This window comes from Myxine glutinosa, chromosome 2 (genome assembly GCF_964187855.1).
Source record: "Myxine glutinosa chromosome 2, kmMyxGlut1.1, whole genome shotgun sequence".
In the NCBI taxonomy this organism is placed as follows: Eukaryota; Metazoa; Chordata; class Myxini; order Myxiniformes; family Myxinidae; genus Myxine; species Myxine glutinosa.
In genome coordinates, this window is record NC_136262.1 from 245,496,117 (window position 1) to 245,518,974 (window position 22,858).

Below are 22,858 nucleotides of genomic sequence, written 5' to 3' on the forward strand. Positions count from 1 at the left end.
TAAAATATGCAATTGTGCCTTTTGAGCTCGAAACGTCTGCCATGATTTAACAAGTAGTGACGTTTTTATACCTCCACATCCGAAGGCGCCGGAGGCATTATGTTTTCGGGTTGTCTGGTCGGCTGTGTGTCCGTCCGTGCACGCATGCGTAGCAGATTTTCATTACCACGATAACTTGTGAACCGCTAAAGGGATTTATTTTTTACAAAACTTGAGACAAGTATGTGCTATGATGGAAAGATGAATAGGATCGATTTTGAGTTGAAAAGGTCAAAGGTCTATGGTGATGTGACCTTTAATTGAAAATATTTGTTACCACAATAACTTGTGAACCATAGAAGGGATTTCAACCAAACTTGGCACAAGTATGGACTGCGTTACAAAGAGAAACCGATCCAATTTTGGGTTCACTAGGTAAAAGGTCATATGCCCTTTGAAAATCATTTTGCAGATCATAACTCGAGTTAGAAGCATCTGACATTTTCTCTCTGCCACTTCTGTCTATTTTCTCTATCTGTCTCTCTCTCTTTCTCTTTCTCTTTCTCTTTCTCTTTCTCTTTCTCTCTCTCTCTCTCTCTTTCTCTTTCTCTTTATCTTTCTCTTTCTCTTTCTCTTTCTCTTTCTCTTTCTCTTTCTCTATCTATATCTATCTCTCTATCTATCTCTCTATCTATCTCTCTATCTATCTCTCTATCTATCTCTCTATCTATCTCTCTCTCTCTATCTATCTCTCTATCTATCTCTCTCTCTATCTATCTCTCTATCTATCTCTCTATCTATCTCTCTATCTATCTCTCTATCTATCTCGCTATCTATCTCTCTATCTATCTCTCTCTCTATCTATCTCTCTATCTCTCTATTTATCTCTCTCTCTATCTATCTCTCTATCTATCTCTCTATCTATCTCTCTATCTATCTCTCTATCTATCTCTCTATCTATCTCTCTATCTATCTATCTCTCTATCTCTCTATCTATCTCTCTATCTATCTCTCTATCTCTCTATCTCTCTCTCATGACCTTTAATTTTTCATGGGACCTTTAATTGAGATCAAAAGTATGTAACAGTGGGTTGACATCTAATATGGGCGGAGGCATATCCAGTGACTCATTTGTGTCAAATTATATTTTTAATACTTATTTCTTGACCAATACGAGGGATGTTCAAAATATTCTACGAGAAAGATACTTTCATCTCTCCAAGATGTGACAACATTTTATTAGATTATGTCCAAGCCTCAAATAACATGCTGCAGGGCTCAGATAGGAGGAAACAGGCTCATGGGTGTAAAATTGACGCGTGGGCAAGGGGTGTCCCTCAATAAGAATCAAAATGTCGTTCATGGAGAGTTTTTGTTTTTAATAGAAATTATCTCACTTTTGAATTCATAGTTAAATGAGCTATCATATTTCTATCTATCATATCATATCATATTTCTATCATAGAATGATAGCATATCATAGAAACAGCAGTGAAGATACCTGCACTCTTGACCCCATCCCCTCCAGCTTTGTCAAGGCCTCCCTCCCTGCTCTCTCTCCACTTATCATTGCAACAATAAACTCCTCCCTGTCTACAGGCATCGTCCCACCATCCCTCAAAATTGCTGCTGTTACCCCCATTCTAAAAAAACCTGGTCTAAACCCTGACACCCTAAATAACTTCAGACCCATCTCCAACCTACCCTTTCTGTCAAAAGTTTTGGAACGCGCTGTAGCCGCTCAACTCAAACATCACCTCTCTGCCAATAACCTGTATGAAACATTCCAATCCAGATTCCGCTCCAACCACAGTACTGAAACTGCTCTCCTCAAAATCACCAACGACCTTCTCCTCTCCTCTGACGCTGGCAACCTCAACATTCTCGTCCTCCTCGACCTCAGCGCTGCCTTTGACACCATCGATCACACCATCCTCCTCACCCGACTTGAATCCACCTTTAACGTTACCGGCACTGCCCTCTCTTGGATTAAATCATACCTCTCTGACAGACGCCAGTTCATCTCCATCAATAACTGCAAATCCCCCACTGCTCCCCTCCCCCAAGGTGTCCCCCAAGGTTCAGTTCTTGGCCCCCTCCTCTTCATCCTTTACCTGTCCCCCCTCGGTCACTTAATCTGCCGTCATGGTCTCCAATTCCACTGCTTCGCCGATGACATCCAGCTTTTCATCTCCACCAAGTCCGTCTCCACCGACACCCACTCTATCCTGACAAACTGCATCTCTGAAATAAAATTCTGGCTTCAAATCAACTTCCTCAAACTTAACTGTGATAAATCTGAAATAATCATCATTGGCCCAAAAACGCTCACAAAATCCACCCATAACTTTGCCCTCAACATCGACGGTATCCCAGTATCCACCTCCCCTCTCATCCGGAATCTTGGCGTCATCTTTGACCAAACCCTCTCCTTCGACAAATACACTAAACAGATCACAAAGACAGCCTTCTTTCACCTGAAAAACATCGCCCGTCTCCGCTCATCCCTCTCCTCCACGGCTGCAGAAACCCTCATCCACGCCTTCATCACCTCCCGTCTGGACTACTGCAATAGCCTCCTCTATGGTTCACCCTCAACAATCACCAATAAACTCCAATACATTCAGAACTCCGCTGCCCGTCTACTCACCCATTCCCGGACCTGTGACCACATCACCCCCGTCCTTTACAAGCTTCACTGGCTCCCCATCTCCCAGAGAATCCAGTACAAAATCCTCCTCTTGACCTACAAAGCCCTCCATAACCTGGCCCCATCCTACCTGGCTGACCTCCTCTCCAGATACACTCCCACCCGCAACCTCCGCTCTGCTGGTACCAACCTCCTGACCCCCCCCCATCCGGACCAAATTCAGATCCTGGGGGGACGGGGCCTTCTCCATCGCTGCTCCCACCCTCTGGAACTCACTACCTCACACCATCAAAGACTCCTCCTCACTCACCACATTCAAAACATCACTAAAGACCCACCTGTTCAGCACTGCATTCAACATTCAACCCACAGCATTTAACCCCTGACTATCACTTCTCCTTCTCCCTCCTTTTGCTTTAAATATTTCCCTATTGATTCTTGTCTTTTTGCAATTGTTATTTTCATGTTTTGTTATGCATTATGTTTTGCACTCTGTCAAAGCGCCTTTGGGCTTCATGAAAAGCGCTATACAAAATAAATGAATTATTATTATTATTATTATCATAACATGAATTGGTGTCACTAGCCCTTTAATTTTTTTTGTGTGCTCTGTTTCACTTGTGATTTAAGTTTCAAGTTTTAGTTTATTTCTACATTTCAATTAATTACAGTAAAATTAAAGTTTTCATATTAGACGGTGAAGAAAAAGATTGTTTTCGTAAAAATAAAATGTGTGATGCAAGCAAGAAGTAGACAAAAACAGATCGTTGCACAGTTCATATCATACATTATCATGTGTCGGAACATAATAAAAAGCAAGCTTGTAGAATTGAGATTCCTGATACGAATATTAATTAATAATTGAAAACACATCTTACTATAATTCACCAAATGTCCGTCTGTCCGTTCGAATGTACCGCAAAAACGGCTGAATCGATCACAACGATATTTTGGGCGGGTATTCCTGGGACCCCTTGGAGTAAAATAGTCTATATTGTTTTTCAATTTTTTTCCAATTTTCCAATTTTCCAGTTTTTCCAAACACGAAGGAATAATATTTACCGATATGAACAGTGATGTGGCTTTTATTGAAATTCTACAAATACTGTTTAGATTTTGATGACAATTATGAACCTGCCGCAAATCCGGAAGTGGACAGATGACGGCAATGCGCAGGTTTGAGAATATCCCAAAACAACCGTCATTCAATTGTAATGTTAAATCATTAAACGTTAATTGTGTTAATCGTTTTGTTAAAGTATCAATTGATGATTGGAATTGAGTGAATACAATTACGATTTTGAATTCGTAATTGTATTCACCCAACTGTACGGAACTTCACATCAGGATCTAAATATTTGTTTATGTCACGAATGTTGTTAAAAGTTTATTTTGTATATTAATGTTATTTAATTTGTGATTGGAGTTATGCTGTTTGGAATGAAAAAAGAGATATCGAGTTCAAGGGAATGATGAAATGCCGTGACGGCTTCTACTTTCTAAACGTGAATTCACGGATCGCCATATGCAGATTCGCCATTGACTGGGTATGGAACAAACGTACCTGTTTGTTTGCAAACGGGTACGTTTTTCATGGGAGTCCTTCTCGAACTTGCTGTCCATGTCTGACGTGCGACTGAAGGTGCGACAGGAATGTGGAATTTATTGGTTTCATGCTTTAGCTTTCGCCGTTTCTGCATTGTCTGTTTGTTTATGGCCTCCCACCCATGTGTAGCACAGGTACCTCACTAGTAAATAGAAATGAGAAAGAGAAAAAGGAGAAGAAAAATAAAAAGGAAAAGGGGAAAACATGGTCTGCAAATCTATTGCATTATGGGAATAATTTCACACACAGTAGTTGTCGTGTTATTCTAAATATGCATGTTAAATCTGAGGTGTGAAGTGAATTCTACTTTCAATGACATTGTCCAGCTGTAACTCCAGCTGTAACATCCAGCTGTAACGTATTGATGATTTAAACAATATGAACTTAATACAAATATTTTTAATTTTCGTTTACATCCATTCAAGCTATATTTATTTCTTTAACATTTGATTCCAAAAAATTGCAGAATTTAGCACTGTTAAAAATAAATAAATGTCGTCGTTACAAAAATGGTTCTTGTAAAAGGAAGATAAAATTGGCCTGTCTTGTGCAGTAATATTAATTATTCTTCATAAGCATGTACTAGTCAACACCTGTGGCAACTCATTTATATTCGGTTTAAACTTAAATCCTACTCAATGACACAGGTTTTAAGCATTGGTCATTTGTTGAGCTGCCCCAGTCAAGTATGCTTGAAATCGTTGAAATAAAGCAAAATCAATGCGGAATAAAACATGAATAACACAGATGAAGAAAAGTACCATTTCAATTTATTAATAACACCAACATTTCTTGAAATAATATTACACAAGTTGTCAATATGGGTTTTCAATGACAATTTATCGTCAATTGTTAGACCCAAGAATTTGGTACAAGAAACTTTGTTTATATTTTCACTGTCGGTCACAATATCTCATGGGCCGGGTGGGAGGGTAGTTAAGTAATTACTAAACAATATGAAATTAGGCTCTAAATGAAGTGACAATTTATTAGCTTTTATCCAATCAGAGATGGATTTATATTCCAAATTAAGTCGTGAGGAAAACATCTGAGTCTCGATGTGAAAAGAAAAGATTGGAATCTTTGGTGAAAATAATAAAAGACAGGGCATTGTGCATTAGATGACTTGTAGAAGTTTTTGTTCTAAATAATAAATAAGAATGGACCGTTGTGGTAAACCACACATGACTTTAGAATCTCCTAGAATTACGCTTTAGAATTACCCTTTATAATTACCCTTTATAACTGCTTAGAATGACCATTTGGAATCCACTAGAATTACATTTTAGATTCCTCAAGAATTACCCTTCAGAATTACCCTTTAGAACCCTTTTGAACGCTTTAGAATGACCCTTTTGAACACTCTAGAATTACCCTTTAGAACCCTTTAGAACTGCTTAGAATGACCATTTGGAATCCTCTAGAATTACATTTTAGATTCCTCAAGAATTACCCTTCAGAATTACCCTTTAGAACCCTTTTGAACCTTTAGAATGACCCTTTTCAACCCTTTATAATTACACTTTCGAACCCTCTATAATTACCCTTTAGAATTACCCTTTAGCACCCTCTCGAATTACACTTTAAAATTACCCTTTAGAACCCTTTAGAATTAATCATGGTGGGTTCGAAAGGTTCTTCTTCATTTTGACGGACGGACAGACATAGCCAAATAATGAAGCGGCTTCACCACTTTAAAAAATGCAGTAACTTCATTCTGTACAGTAACTTGCCCGGATGACAGGTTATGCAGCTGGTGGGATATTCTGCGAAGCAATGTTTACCAATGTTTACCGTCTGTTGGGATATCCCGCGAAACATTGTTTACCCGTGAAAGGCAGCAGGATATCACGTGAAGCTATTCACAGTGTTAATGATGGGATCTCCCGCGAAAGCCATGAAAACGCGAAACAGAAGCAGGTCATGCAGGAGCAGGTCATGCTCGTGGCTCGTAGATGTTTTTTTTGCGTCCGTCCAGCTGCTTTGTGCATGGCTGGTGAAGGAGAGGTTTTATAAATGTGTCAAGCTCGTGGTTCGTGAATTATTTTTTTTGTGCCCCCGAAAAATCTGCGAATTCGTGGGACACAGCCGCGAACAGGAAAAAACCCCACGAATTTGAGGGACACTTTTCCGTGAATAGAGAAACAGGTCGCATTTTATCAACCGCGAATACGCGGAACCCACGAATAACGGGGTCCGACGGTGTTTATCATGAATAAAAAAGTTTATTTGTCAAAGATCACCTTGTAGATCATGATCATAAAGTGCAGAAACAAGAAATGAGATTAATCTCGCAACTAGACATTTATTCCGACACTGCGGTTTGACCAGTTCACAGGTGTACTTCAATTTATGTTGTTTTTCCTTGTTTGTACAATGACTTTCGTTACAATAACTTTGATCCTTGTCAATAGTTGTGTTTGTCTCAGGCCAAAAGGTATTGCTGCTAGTCTTCCTCTGTCTCGTTACATCTCCGCTGGCAAGTCGGTCCCAATTGACAGGTGCTCGGAGCATGACTGGTTGTGACTCATGACCTCCTGTTGCCGTAGCAAGAGAGAGAACTTGTGTTTAATACCTATAGAAAGTACAATTTCACCTTTTTATAAACTTCAATATGACCCAAACATTTTGTTTTGTGTTTCCTATATGCTTCACATAATATGCAATAAGAATTACTGAGTCAAAATCAAAATTTGTAAACAATTCAATCTCTTCACTGAACGACTATGCTGCAGGAACAGTTCGTTTCCAAGTGCTACGCTGGGTGGTTTACCATTGCCTTCCCAGTAGTCGTCATGGCATTAATTTTGAATTTTTCAGGATGCTGCCAATAAATAATTGTCCACTCTTCGGACACCGTGAGATGTTTAACGTCCACAAACTAAAGCTGGCAGACAGGATGCCCAGTTTAACATCCGTCCGAGTGATGACGTACAAATTTATGAATTTCCCGGCCTGCAAAACACCAAGATGACAGTTTATAACTCAGCCAAGATCAATTTATTGAAGGTTGTAATAAATTTTGTTTTTGTTTTTCAGCGTACATTTCAGCAGATACACTCTTTGTCAGCCAGAATGGAGAAGTCAATTTCACTTACATCAGCCAGCAAGGTAAGGAGGCTTCTTTCACTCGAAATGCTGCGATGAGCTATGAATGTCACCTTTCGATTTATTTTGGAGGAACACTCATCCCTAAGTATATTCGCTAATGGGGCAAAATTATATATTTCCATTTTTGGAGTTGAAAATCACTAGGTTCAGTCGATTGGGAAATATGTACAATCTTTTGGAGGTTTGAAAAATAAATTGATTGGTCTTTTCAGAGTTCAACAAGTGTATATCAATAAATTGTGCAGAACTGGCCACAATGAAACTAAACACACAAATATAACTTCTCATTTGAATGATAATACCTCTTCAAGCCCTAATTTTCTAAAACTTTCTATCTTTGGATAAACTACATTTAGTTGCATTTGGTGTTTATTTTTATTATTATTATTATTAGTATTATTATTATTGTAAACATAGTCGAGGCTAGTGGAAGAGCTAGCATACTGAACGGTCAGGATGTAACAGGATGTAAAAGGAACAGTAGAAAGAGGGGGAAACACCAACAGCAGAGTTGAAGGCCGAGATAGAGGGAGACTTGGACAAACAATGGATGTGGGGAGGAATTAATGGGGGCTGGAGAGGATGCATGGCGTGGATGAGTTGGGTACAGAAGGAAACTCCCAGGAGGACAACTGGAAATTTGGAAGGAGGTGGGGCTGTGGTGGGTGGGGCGGGGGGGGGGGGGGTGGTTAATGGTGGCAGAAACTATCATCGTTTTGCATTGAGGATGATCTGAGATGGTGGTGAACACTTGGCTTGAAGATCTGGAGAGAATAATGAGGTTGAAAAGAATGTGGAGGTTGGTTCCACATGCGGTGAAAAAGAGGAACAAATCAGTCGAGGTGAGCAGTGATCATAGATTTCGGTAGTTTCACCATAATGGGGGTGCTGGTGGACAGTGTGCACTCTGCAGAAACCAGGGTGATGGGGGCTGGTAGTGATCATGGCTGATGTGGTTTGCCCAAGAAAGATCATGGCTGATAGTGAGACCCAACTGAGACCCAAGATCATGGCTGAACTTCCTCAAGAGGATTGTGAAGAAAGTCAATGGGTGGTAGAGGTGGGAGGTTTGCAAGATGGTCCTTTTGGAGAGAGATAGTGAGTGTGAGATTTTTCAGCATTGAAAGACATTTTTCAAGTGTTTGACCAGTTTGTTTTTTTCAACATCTGAAGAGAGGGAAGAGGTTGCAGCCTACCTGTCTGAATTATGAGGGATGTCATGGCAGAGACTGGAGTCATCAGCAAATAGATAAAAAGGATTTTCTAGAAACTCTGAGAGATCATTGATTAATATCAGGAATAGGACTGGGCCCAGAACGCTGCCTTGGGGCACTCCAGCCTTGACAGGGATGAGAGATGAAAGATTCCGTTCAGTCCCACACATTGGCTACGAGGGTAGAGGAAGTCAATAAACCTTGTGTTGGGTTAGCCTTGGATTCCATAGGCAGAGAATTTGGACAACAAGGTTAAATACCAGACTGGATCTAAGGCACGAGATATGTCCAGAGAGACAGCCTTGATTTCATGTCTCACATTGAGGTCCTCCATTTATTGTTAGGTGAGTAGTTGCACCATGTTTAAGGTGAGGTGGAATGACCTGGTCTGAAACCAAAGTTGTGATCTGAGATGAGGTTGTTGGAGAAAAGGAAGGATTTCATATCAACTGTGATGATGGATTCCATGACCTCGCGCTGATGATTGGAAGTAAGCTGATAGTTGTATCAGGTCTGTAGTACAGGCGATACGTTTTTGCACATTTTTGTTAGGCAGTGATGTTGGCAGATTTCCAAGCAGATTTTTTTACATTGTTTTACATGTTAGAAAGAGCTAATGGGACTTCACTAATGGGACCATAATCACACAACAAGTCAAACCGACACATAAAACATATAATAAGGGGAGCGGTAGACAAGATGGGGAGAGAGGGGGACGGAAGGACACAAACACAACATTTGAGAGCAGGGACATCGAGAGATCTGTGGGAAGGAGAGGGCTTGGGGGGGAGGTGAGAGAGGTATAAAACATATGGACACTGCAAGGACTTCCAGGAAAGAAGTTGGAATTTCAGAAAAGTGGATCTGGGGTGAATTAGCGGGGGTAGAAAAGATCAAGGTTTTGGATGAGGGCAGATAAGAGATGGTGGTGAACAGCTGTTTTAAATACCTGGAGGGAGGAGTGGGATTGAAAGGAGTGGGGGAGTTTGTTCCAGAGGTGGAAGAAAAGAGGATTGAAAGAGTGAAGGTGAGCAGAGAGCCTAGATTTTGGCAGTTTAACCATAAGAGTGTTGCTGGCAGATCTTGTGCGACCTGTAGGAATATTTGGGGGACAGAGCACAGAGAGAGCTGGGGGGGGGGGGGGCAAGGCCAGAGAGGAGTCGGTAGAAGACGGAAAGACCACAAACCTGCCTGCGGTGAGTAAGTGAAAGGCCCTCGGAGGTAGCTTCATCGCGGGAGATTCCAATGATTCTGAAAGCTTTGGTTTCCACAGCGTGAAGACGAGCTAGGCATGAGGCAGGAGCACCAGCCCAGAGGGGAGAGCAGTATTCCATTGAGCTGCGGGTGAAAGCCTTGTATGTGGTGAGGAGCTCAGGTGTGCCAAGGAAGGACTTCGCACGACGGAGGATGCCCAGTCGGTGACTGGCTTTGGAGGCTAGCTTGGAAATGTGGTTTTCCCAGGAAAGATGGAAGATAACCGAGCACAAATGACAGAGTGAAAATGGCAGAAAGGATGTGAAAGAGCAGCAGAGGAGGTTTTTAGGACACGTGAGCTGATGCCATCCAGTCCAGTTGCAGAGTCAGATTTGAGGGTTGAAATAACCTTCTGCACCCTCTCAAGAGTAAAAGACACATTGTCCAGGAGCAGTTGGGTACGACAGGGAAGGGTTGGTACCGAGAGTGAGTAGTTGGGGATGCAAGATTTAGAAGCTAACACAGAATTGAGACATTCTGCCTATTTTCCAGCAGAGACTGCTGTGGTGTCATTTGAGGATAGGGAAGGGATGGAAGAGCAGCATACACCAGAGACAGACTTTACAAGGCATCACCGGGTTTCAGAGGAGTGAGACAAGTTTGAAAGTTCATTCTTGAGGTTGAACAGATGTTGTTCTCTCACTCTCTTGAGAGTGGATACACACTCGTTGTGGACATTTTGGAATGCACTGAGATTGCCTTCCATGGGACTTGCCTTCCAGGAAGAGAAGGCAAGTTGTTTCAAGGCAACTGCCTCAGCCCTGGATTCAATGTACCATGGTTGAAAAGAACGGTAGGATAATAAAGATGAGATGGGATGAATCTGTGCATGAAAGAGATCAGGTTTCTGTGGAAGAAATCCCTGGATGAGTTAACATCACGGGCAGTGATATGGGAGACCAGTCCTGAAGAGAGATGGCTGCTTGCAGTCCCTGCCAATCTGTTTGTGTGAACTACCAGACTCGCCAGCATGAGAGATGTTGACTTTCACCAGCACATGATCAGATGAACCAATTGAAGCAAAGGAAGAGCAGGAGACATTTGCGGGAAAATTAGTCATCACCAAGTCCAGAAGGGAGGATTTCCCAAAGTTCCCTTATTGAGTCAGTCCCATGGAGTCAAAGCAGTCCTTTTCTGAAGTGCCATGGCTGGTCAGAGAGGTACCAACACCGAACAATTTGGCATGGTGACAATTTAAATCACCACATATGAGGAAGTTGTGATAGTGGTTAAAAGTTGGTCCGCGTTATCTGAGAAAGAGAGAGATGTAGATGTGTTGTTTATTTATTTCCTGTTTTTCTTTTCTATCTACCCTTCCCTCACAAAAATTATGGAATGAATGATGCATTACCATTACTGAGCACATTGCAATCGGCTTATAATTACTCCCACCAATTGCTCACTCACTTATCTCACCTCCCATTTCCCATTATTTCACCTGTGTCGTATGAAACGCTGCGACGCATTCACATTACTTCAACATTACAAAAGCGGGAAGGTGGGTGGAAAAGCAATAAATCCCACTTTTATTTGCTAATCGGAAAAACATTCAATTATGTAAATACTTGTGAATGACCTCTGTCAGATTACGGTTGCACCAAAGTTCTCCGCCCAATGACAACACGCTGCTGCATTGCGTGATGTCATCATGTTGGACCACCGTCGTGTTTTGTTAACAATAGAGATTGGGGTTTTCTCTACATGAGAAAAGTGTGCATTACTTGGCCTCAGTTACAAACATTATAGATAATTATCATTACAATTTAATCATCTTTATAAACATCTGTATTCATATTGGTGTCGAAAAAATTCACAAATAAAGGCAGAGAACCAACGTGGTACTCTCGGTATTTATTCAAATATCGATTGTTACAATGAATGAATGTCACCCCCCCCCCCCCCCCCCAATAAAAAAAGCAGGCCAGATGACGTAATTTCCTATGCACAAAATTTTGTGGACTTATAAACAAAACCATAAATGTTAAGCTTTAAAAAATACATATTGCTGCTCGTGTGTGCCCAACATCAGATGAGGTTGATCCGTACTTCATCGCTCCCGAAACTCAAGAACAGACCACGATCTCTGAAAAGGTGAGTTGTTGTCATGATGCAAAGAACTTCAAGACCATGCAAATTATCAGAAGCTGAAATTTTATGACAAAATATTGGTTCATTTTGGATTTTAATACTAATTTATGGGCAGTGATATTGGTTTGGTATTTTATTTGATGAAATAAAGTCTTATTCAATTTGACCCTTTCCATAGTCCTAAATTTACAACTCAGAAATCCCATTGACAGCATAACTTGTTTTGAATGGAAACAATTATTTGATTATCGGTTATATTACAGTTGTAACTATAATGACTCTCGGTGGAGTGCATACCTCCGCCAGGCTGAACACTTTACGTTTTGTATCCCACTGATAGGCCGGATCTGGATCCAAACCTGAAACAAAATCGAATTGGCTTGTTCTTATCACCTCACCAACTCTTCCATCTCATTTTGTCATAATCTGTCCACAACTTTTTGAGATATCCTGCTCATAGACAGACAAACAGACGTACAGGCATGAAAAAAGAGCCTCTGTCTACCTTTGGTGGCAGAGGTTATAAAATGAATATTCATACATTTTCCATTTTTAACTAACATGGACTTTAGTCAGGTGAGCTTTTGCGATCCAGCAGTGTCCGTAGGCAAGGCAGTCAGTAAAGAGTCTGCAAACTCTTCAGTCATTATCGCTTGAACTAAATGCAATTTTGATGAAACTTGGCCAAAAGCTTCATATCTGATCCCTAACAAAGGTGTATTGACTGCATCAAAATTTGTGCTCATTAATGGGTTGAATTCGGGCCTAAAACGAAAAAATATTCCTGCCTTAATCTAGAGGGGGAATTGCATCAGCAGCACAGCAATGCCCTCCGCCACAGCAATGCCCTCAATGCCCTCAACCTGAAACCCGTAAAAACGTGGATTGCTGTAATCGGCATCGAGAGGAATTCCATTCAACCAATCACCTCACCAGATTCTGTGCATGAGCAAACTTTTGATATTTCATGACGTCATTGACTGTGTCTCCTGATCCAGGTGAGCTTCAGGACCTGTGGTCATATTTTATGTTATAAAAGAGTAATAAGTTGCAAATTCGGTGTTTTACGAAAGTTTTAACGAAAAGTTCATGTAAAAGTAAATGACTTTCATTTGTTTTTCTTTTCTCGTCCCATCATGGCTGCCAGTCATGCATCTATGCAGTTGCACGCACACTGCAAGCCAGCATTAATGCCAGCCTGAGGGAAGCTAACCCCCCAACGTTAACGGAGCGTCTCCGCATCTTCTTGATGCACATGTCTCAGCCAAACCCCGCAGCACGGCCGTCTCTCGGTGATATCCTCCAGGTGAGGGATCCACTCCCCCCTTCTCCCTACGGATTTGTCATCATCCCAATCATCGGATTTACAGCTCTCTGTGCATAACAGATGACGGTTTGAGATGCAATGAAAACCTCTTTTCATACTACACCATTCCTTGGTGCTTAAAGTATCAAACACACATTTGTAACGTCGCTATTATACCATTAGTGCTAACCTGTTTGTTGGAGCATGCTGGATTTGTTCTCATAAGCTGGATTTATTCCAGGATTTTGGGTTCTTTTTATTCTGCGTCGAAGAGGGACTTGTGATATGCTAAACATATATATATATACAGTAGCAGGAATAGCCAGCGTTGCCCGGTGATGGTCTAATCCTGTTGACATTTAGAAGAAATCAAATTTTTTTTTTATATATTCCCCTAGTTACAGCCAACACGGCAGCGTGTGCAAAGCGACTGAGAAACAGGTGTAGAGGCCGCTTCCGTGTTACAGATTCGGCACGCACTCTTCACACATAAACGTGCGAATGAGAAAGACGTGTAGCAGCCGCTTCCATTTTGAAGAATTCAATATTTTTTCAAAATGGGCGCCATGTGCTGTTTAGATTTTGATGATTTGCGTGCAACATGATTTAACGGATGTTTATATGAATCGTTTAAAATAAAAAAGCCTTCAATGTCTGATATTTTTCCTTTTCATTTGGGCTTCCCAATTGAAGCCACGCCAGTAGGGCGGGCACTATTGCTAGTAAGGAAAATTTATGTTTAATATGATATTGCACTCCCCACACCCCCCTCCCACACACAAACTAATCGATGATAATTTAATGTTACCTTTCATATAGCTACAAAGACTCAGGCGCCATGAAGTGATCTTTAAAAAATCCCCAAAAATACGAACTTTTTTATTTATTTATTTATATATATATACTTTTTTTTTTGCTTAAACACTCCCTCACTGATGAACCTCTGAAAGTTTTATGAATATCCATTCAGCTATCACTGAGAAAAATGGTGACACACACACAGACAAACGGCCCTCTTATAGTATAGACATACACATACATATATACATACATATACATACATACATATACATACGTACATATACATATACACATACAGTCACGTGAAAAAGTAAGTACACCCCATGTAAAGTTTTGACTTTTTCAACATATTTCAACATACAGCTATTTGATCTTCATTTCAACAATATTGATAGATAAAGGTGATATAATATAACAAATATCATGAAACATTTACATTTTGTAGTCCATTGTATAATTTAAATAAACATAAATGCAAATTTCGCATGTGGAAAAAGTAAGTACACCCCTACATTTATCACTACTTCAAATACCTAAAATTAGAATCAGGTGCACCAGCTCAGGTGCAAATGATTAGAACATCGTTAGAGAGGCTCTTGGAGGAACCTGTCTTATTTAAACCTCAGACATTTAGTTTGGTTTGTTCTTTGTTGTTGAAGTGTGCGGAGTCACCATGCCTAGATCAAAAGAGCTCTCTGAGGCCTTCAGAAAGAAGGTTATAGATGCCTACAAGTCTGGGAAGGGATTTAAAAAGATCTCCAAACAATTTGAAATCAATCATTCGACTGTTTGGAAGATAATCTTCAAGTGGAGAAGATTCCAAACAACTGCCAACTTGTTCAGGCCAGGCCGTCCCAGCAAGTTCAGCCTAAGAGCAGACTGCAAGATGCTGAAAGAAGTTTCTAAGAACCCCAGAATGTCATCACGGGACCTACAGGTAGCTCTTGCCACTGTTGATGTCAAAGTGCATGAGTCTACCATTAGAAAGAGGCTGCACAAATTTGATCTACATGGGAGGTGTGCCAGGAGGAAACCTTTACTGTCCAGAAAGAACATCAGGGCAAGACTAAAGTTTGCCAATGAACACCTCGGCAAAGACCAGCACTTCTGGAACAATGTGCTCTGGACAGATGAGTCAAAGGTAGAGCTATCTGGCCATAGTACCAGAAGACATGTTTGGCGAAAACCAAAGACAGCGTTTGACCACAAGAACCTGATACCAACTGTAAAGCATGGTGGTGGAAATATTATGGTTTGGGGCAGCTTTGCTGCATCAGGGCCTGGGCAGCTCACCATCATAGAATCCACTATGAATTCTTCATTGTACCAGAGGGTATTTGAGGATAATGTGAGGCCATCTGTTGGAAAGTTGAAGCTCAACCGAAGGTGGACCTTGCAACATAATAATGACCCTAAACATACCAGTAAATCCACCAAGGAATGGCTGAAAAAGAAATGGAGGGTTTTGGAATGGCCAAGTCAAAGCCCGAATCTAAATCCCATCGAGATGTTTTGGGGGGATTTGAAACGAGCTGTGCATGTAAGAAACCCCTCAAACATCGCACAGGTGAAAGAATTCTGCATGGAGGAGTGGGCAAAAACTTCTCCCAGTCGATGTCAGAGACTGGTAGACAGTTATAAGAAACGCCTACTTGAGGTTGTTTTTGCCGAAGGGGGCAATTCCACCTATTAGGGCCAAGGGTGTACTTACTTTTTCCACATGCGAAAGTTGCATTTATGTTTATTTAAATTATACAATGGACTACAAAATGTAAATGTTTCATGATATTTGTAATATTATATCACCTTTATCTATCAATATTGTTGAAATGAAGATCAAATAGCTGTATGTTGAAATATGTTGAAAAAGTCAAAAGTTTACATGGGGTGTACTTCCTTTTTCATGTGTCTGTATATGTATGGGAACATTTTCAGTTTTCATCCATGGCTGGGTTAATATAACGGCCTAGTACTAGTGTCCATAGAATCACTCGGTATGCAGGTTTGAGGAACCTTTACTAATGGAGATGCATGGTAAGACGAGGCAGGTGGTTGTTTGAGCTCAAATTTGTGAGGCCCATTGAATCAACAGTTTAGGCATTGATGGCTAACAATCTTCAGAAACATGCTGGAAGAGTACGGAGAGATATGAGGTGATCAACACAATGGGATTCCTACTGCTCGATTGCTGACAAGTCCTTTAATAGAGCTTAAAACTCCAGAGTGAATTTAAACCAATTTGTGCCATTTGAAAACCGTTTATATAGATTGAAAGCACAACCGATAATACGTGTAGGTGTAAATCTTGTTAGTTCTGACTATGAATAGTGTTTCGTTACCGATGGTGATTGGTGTCTCGCGTCATGCACGACAACCACTCCAGAAAGCATGTGAGAGGAAATGTGACTGGTAGGATGAGCACTTTCACAAAGCCTGCGTTGTGCCAGTGAGAGCATCAGATATGACATCGCTATGGCTTAAGGCATTTGGAACACTGACAAAAACGAGCAAAATATAATTATAAATATGGAGACATAACCAAAGGTATTTCCTGAGGCCTCGGATTATGGGGTTGAACCTGCTGTGCAAAGAAAGAATGATCTTTGTGAATAAGAGAATGCCTTCATTCGAAATTAACTTTTGAGGAGACTGAAAGGAAGAAGAGGAGCGGCGAGGACATTTGAGTCGGGAAGATGATGTCCCCAAGAAATATAATAAACTACCCAAAAGAAGAGCAATCTACGTTTTGGCACATTCCTTTGGAAGGCTGCAAGTTCCTGCCCTCTAAAGTTTTTTTGTGAGTTCCAGAGAGTTGCAGGATGGGGATGCGGTCGAAGGTCGAGGGTCGAAGGTACACAGATCAGGGAGAGAAAGGGAGGCACAAAATGCATCTCCATCATCTGATCCAGTGTGATTGGGTGCACCACCATCTCGTGTAATCCCACATCTTTGCGAGCAATCTTTTCTACCCCCATTAGCCCAACATGATTCAACTCTCTTACTCATACGTTGCTATGTTTCTACCCCTCCTCCACTATCCCTCCTCTTCCTGTTCGATCAACTTTGTCCCCATTGCCAGTTCATTGCATTTTATCGTTGTCACCTCACTCTTCCTTGAGAGTCCATCCTATATAGAAGTTTTAATATTTTAAAGATCCTTTTAAACTGCTAATACAACAGCCACGACAAAAATACATAATAAAATCTTAACGACTTATGCTTGTAATGCATAAAGCATACATATTAGTAACTTATGTAGAAATACAAGTCCCATAGAACCCATTCCTCATGCATGACAGTGTATATATATATATATATATCTGTGCAGTGTCTGTCTTGTCTCGTCACTGAACTACTTTCTCAAACTTTTGTGAAATCGTACCAAACTTCTGGTATGCACATATCTCTCCCGTCGGTATGTCTGAAGGGTATTTTCTTTGAAGAATTTTCCAAATTTTTTTTTTGGGGGAATTTTTTCGGGAAAAATTTTTTTTCAACTTCAATTGTTTATAAAATGTGATATCACGTATATTACAAATACATTTGTGCAAAATAATTGTTTGAATTATGATTGGTTTAAACCATGACAAAACGGCAACTCGGGTACAGTCATTTATCTATATATCTACACATCTGGGCAGTGTCTGTGTTGTCACTTAACTACTCCCTCAAACTTTTGTTTTCGTTGTTGTGAAGTGTTTTAATAACGTGGTGGTGGTTTTGAATCACGTGGTGGTGAGGTATTTTGAATTATGTGGTGGTGAGGTGTTTTTAAATGATGTGGTGGTGAGGTGTTTTTAATTATGTGGTGGTGAGGTGTTTTTAATTATGTGGTGGTGAGGTGTTTTGAATTAGTTGGTGATGAGGTGTTTGGAATTACGTGGTGGTGAGGTGTTTTGAATTACTTGGTGGTGAGGTGTTTTTAAATGACGTGGTGGTGAGGTGTTTTTAATTTCGTGGCTGTGAGGTGTTTTTATTACGTGTTTTATGGCTGTGAGGTGTTTTCAATTTCGTGGTGGTGAGGTGTTTTTAATTTCGTGGTGGTGAGGTGTTTTTAATTTCGTGGTGGTGAGGTGTTTTTAATTTCGTGGTGGTGAGGGGTTTTTATTACGTGTTTTATGGCTGTGAGGTGTTTTTAATTTCGTGGTGGTGAAGTGTTTTTAATTTCGTGGTGGTGAGGTGTTTTTATTACGTGTTTTATGGCTGTGAGGAGTTTTCAATTTCGTGGTGATGAGGTGTTTTTAATTACGTGGTGGTGAGGTGTTTTGAATTACGTGGTGGTGAGGTGTTTTTAATTAGTTGGTGATGAGGTGTTTTGAATTACGTGGTGGTGAGGTGTAATCGTCCCAAACTTCCAGTCTGCACCTACCCCTCCCCTAGGTATGTGCTGAGGGGGTTCTTTCTTGAAAAAAAAACATTCAACCTAAATCTTCAACCTAAATTGCCTATAAAAATGTAATATCACAAACACAACAAATACATTTGTGCAAAATAATTGTTTGTATTATGATTGGTGTAAATCATGACAACACAGCAACTCAGGTACAGTCATTATCCTCAGCTAAAATAAGCCCGTTCCTCAGTGATCGCTCGCCTCACCAAGCTAGTATATATATATATATATATATATATATATATATATATATATATATATATATATATATACAGGGTCCGGCTGGGAGGTGTGACGATTTTCAGAAAACTCGTACACAGTTATTTTTAGTCGAATTTCAATTTTTATTTTTTTTAAAGACTACATATATAATGCCATTTAATACACTGTAACAAAGACATTTAAAAAATGTAATTCATGTTTGAATTGGGTATAACAATGCAAGTGGGGGGTCTAGCGCATGCGTGATGGCTGTTGGTTACTCGTTGTTAGGCGCCATTTCAGTAGCCATGGCGCTGTGGACGATTGAACATCGCGTCTTTGTTGTTGAGACGTTTATTCAAACGGGTAGTTCGGTGGTGCTTACACAGCGCAGATTTCCTACTCACTTCAATGTTGGTCGACGTGGCGCCGTTCTGTCTCGAAACACAATATTGAAGTGGGTAAAAAACTTCAGGACAACTGGATCTGTGAGGCCGGGAGCAGCACGGTGAGGTGATCGAACCGTTAGGACCCCGGAAAACATCGAAAGGGTTCGACAAGCTGTGGAGGCCAGGCCTCGTCGGTCAGCGGTGCGGCACGGATGTGGAGTGGCCCACTCGATCGCCCGATCTTTCACCCTGTGACTATTTTTTATGGGGTTACCTGAAAGCTAAGGTTTACATTGAAAAACCATGCACTCTTGAGACCCTTTCAGATGCCATCACCAGAGAAATTCGAGCTATTCCACTTGCCATGGTTGAAAGGTCTATGGACAACTTTTCCGCGCGTCTGCAAGAATGCTTGGACAAGAACGGCCGCCATTTAGATGATGTCATTTTTCAAACATGAATTACATTTTTTAAATGTCTTTGTTACAGTGTATTACATGGCATTATATATGTAGTCTTTAAAAAAAAAAAAATTGAAATTCGACTAAAAATAACTGTGTACGAGTTTTCTGAAAATCGTCACACCTCCCTGATACCCTGTATATACCGTGCATTCAGAAAGTATTCAGACCCCTTCACTTTTTTCACATTTTGTTATGTTGCAGCCTTATGGTGAAATCGTTTAAATTCATTTTTTCCCTCATTAATCTACACTCAATACCCCATAATGACAAAGAGAAAACAGAATTTTTCGAAAGTTTTGCAAATTTATTAAAAAGAAAAAACTGAAATATCACATTGACATAAGTATTCATACCCTTTGCTATGACACTTGAAATTTAGCTCAGGTGCCTCCCATTTCTCTTGATCATCTTTGAGATGTTTCTACACCTTGATTGGAGTCCACCTGTGGTAAATTCAATTGATTGGACATGATTTGGAAAGGCACACATCTATCTATATAAGGTCTCACAGCTGACAATGGATATCAGAGCAAAAACCAAGCCATGAGGTCAAAGGAACTGCCTGCAGAGCTCAGAGACAGGATTGTGTCGAGGCACAGATTTTGGGAAGCCTACAAAAAAATCTCTGCTGCATTGAAGGTTCCCAAGAGCACAGTGGCCTCCATAATTCTTATATGGAAGAAGTTTGGAACAACCAGGACTCTTCCTAGAGCTGGCCGTCCGGCCAAATTGAGCAATCGGGGGAGAAGGGCCTTGGTAAGAGAGGTGACCAAAAACCCGATGGTCACTCTGCCTGAGCTCCAGAGATCCTGTGTGGAGATGGGAGAAACTTGCAGAAGGACAACCATCACTGCAACACTCCACCGATCTAGGCTTTATGGCAGTGTGGCCAGATATGGCAGAGTTTATGGCACCTCTGTGCCATACCCGTTGACGCCCATCAGCAGCATGGAGGCAAAATCTGGACTCATCGCTGAACAAGACTGCATTCCACTGTTGCTATGTCCAGCGGCGATGCTGCAGACACCATCTTAGTCTGTTCCGCCGATGCACTGCGTTCAACACTGGACCTCTGCAAGGACGTCTTGCCACCAGGCCCCTACTTCTCAAGTGCCTCCGCACAGTAGAGACACTGATGCGGTTGTTGTGGTGACCTTTTGTCACTGCAGCTGTTTGCGTCGCAGGGCGGAAACGATCATGAAGGTGCTGCAGCACAATCCAGCGGTCTTGCTTTGGGGTGGTTACCCATGGTCTTCCTCTTCGTGGACCATCATTCACAGTTCCAGTTTCACTGTAATGTCTGGCCAGGTTGGAAATTGCAGGCAGTGAGTAACCAAGACGTTGGGCAATTGTTCCCTGGCTTACACCAGCCTCAAGCATCCCAATTGCCCTGAAACGTTGTTCAGATGTCAGGCGTGGCATCTGAATTTTCTTGTTGTTTTCCCTGTCAGAAACCTCTTGAGTGACGATAGACAGCAGTAAATGAATGTCTCACCACGAGAACTGAAGGATTTCATTATGAGGGTCATTATTTAAAGGGAAAGATCCCTATACAGAACCACTGTCATTGTTGATCAACCAGGTGATTGAAGTGAAGTTCCCGTTACATAATATCAGTCATTACAATTGAAGAAACGTGTTTGTAAAGCTGCACATTGAAAAATATGAAAGTGATAAGTTTCTTTTGATGTTCAGTTTATACAGTTGTCCGGGAATAACGGACAATCTACAAGACGCCGATGACTGAGACAGTTTTTACAAAGTAAGGATTTATTAACTAATAATTCACTTGTTTCAATATATTAAAGAACTACAATACTATAACGAATCTAGTAATTCAAGTCGTTGGTTCCTCTTCGTTCGCCGGTGATCTCCTGGTGCTGTTTCTCGTTGGTACTTGTTCGTTCCGTCGGGCAGAGGTTCTGATGACAAGTCTCCTGACTCATAGTTTGCTCTGGTTTATATGGGCCTTGTCGCGCTAATCCCTTCTCCGCAAATGCCCCGAGGTCATGCATGCTCGCCCCCCTGCTGGGGAGTTCCTTCACCCTCTTTGCATCCCGATGTCCCAAGTCAATAGTGAAGGCTTGGGAATGTGTGTTAGCCCGGGGCCGTGCTAAAGCTACACAACAGGACTCCCAGCTTCGACAGGGCGAGATGCATTCCTGACATTCTTACGACCACCTGCTCGTACCTTGGTTCGTTACCAGTTCCAACCAATGAGTTACACTGAGTTACACTTCCACAATTCCCTCATCTTTTTGTTTTTTTGTTTATATTAACCATTAATCTAAACATCAATATAAGTAAACAATCAATCACTACAAGTAAACATCAATACAAGTACTCAATCAATCACTACAAGTAAACATCAATACAATTTCCTTAGGCATACACCGTCATCCTGCAAGAATCTGATCACAAAACATTTTGTTGGTCATTGACTCCTTCCATATTGTTACTTCAATCTATTTCATTTGCATCACAAATATCTTTGTAAAACAACACTTCACCATCACCAAGATACAACAATTTTGCTTCACCATTTTCAAGTTTTTAAAGCATCTGCAACATCTGGCAAAAACGTTTCCCTCCAAACAAATGTTGATTCTTTGTTTGAAAGGAAGGGCTGATCACTTGTGTTTGAATTCAGGTATGAAACATTTTCTTCTGTCTTTATGAACACCTGCACTACTTCGTGTAGGATTTCGCTGTTGTGGTAACGGTGCGGAGTCATAGACTGACCCTGCTCTCCATGTAGCATTCTTGCCACTCTTGCTGTGAACCATAATGATTCCTTGAACAAGGCCTTCGCCCAGTTGTAGTCGACTTGCCTCCTCCCTCATTATGAGTGGGCAGCAAGTGTTGGTGTAATGTTGATTGGCCAGCAAGATGTGGAACAGGGATGCCGGATGCATCCACAATGAAGTTGGGACCATGGTGTTCAGGTCATTCATGGTCCTTACCAGGAGCAACCAGCAGAATCGTGCACAGCTGTTGTGACAAGGGCACAGCCGTTTTTTGCAGCTCCATGCTGGTTCCCCGGACGTTGGTGAAGTAATAACATATGTCCCCGCATTTCACAGAGGTTGCAGGTAAAATGTCGTTGTCCTGCAACTTCTGATGTGATGAATGTTCGAAGCCTTCGAACAAGAGTAAGTGATCGCCTTTCTTTCATATGTTGCAGTGTGATCCAGGCAAATGGTCACATAAATTTCCTTGGTGAAGGTAAGCATTCATCTCCAAGTTACACGGGAGAATGTCTTCATCATTCTTTGAGAAAGAGGGTGTATGCCACGATTAACTTCATTTTTTAGCCACAAATTTTCTTTCTCGAACTTCTTCCCAATTCCGTTAGCACTCCCTTCAAAATGTGATCTCGTCTTATCCTTATGCTCAGTCACA

The 22,858-nt window shown here is 41.1% G+C and overlaps 1 protein-coding gene across 9 annotated transcripts in view; it reads left to right on the forward strand.

The window, feature by feature from the left end:
• The window catches only part of KNDC1 (kinase non-catalytic C-lobe domain containing 1), a 1,149,158-nt gene that overhangs the window by 989,721 nt on the left and 136,579 nt on the right, over positions 1-22,858 (forward strand). For 7 of the 9 annotated variants that reach the window (XM_078772409.1, XM_078772405.1, XM_068108891.2 and 4 more), the window contains 3 exons: positions 7,275-7,346; positions 11,844-11,905; positions 13,050-13,208. The exons of the other annotated variants lie outside the window; for them this stretch is intronic. In XM_078772409.1, coding sequence (XP_078628535.1) covers positions 7,275-7,346; positions 11,844-11,905; positions 13,050-13,208 — 293 coding nt within the window. The remainder of the gene's footprint in view (positions 1-7,274; positions 7,347-11,843; positions 11,906-13,049; positions 13,209-22,858) is intronic. 9 annotated transcript variants of the gene reach the window in all.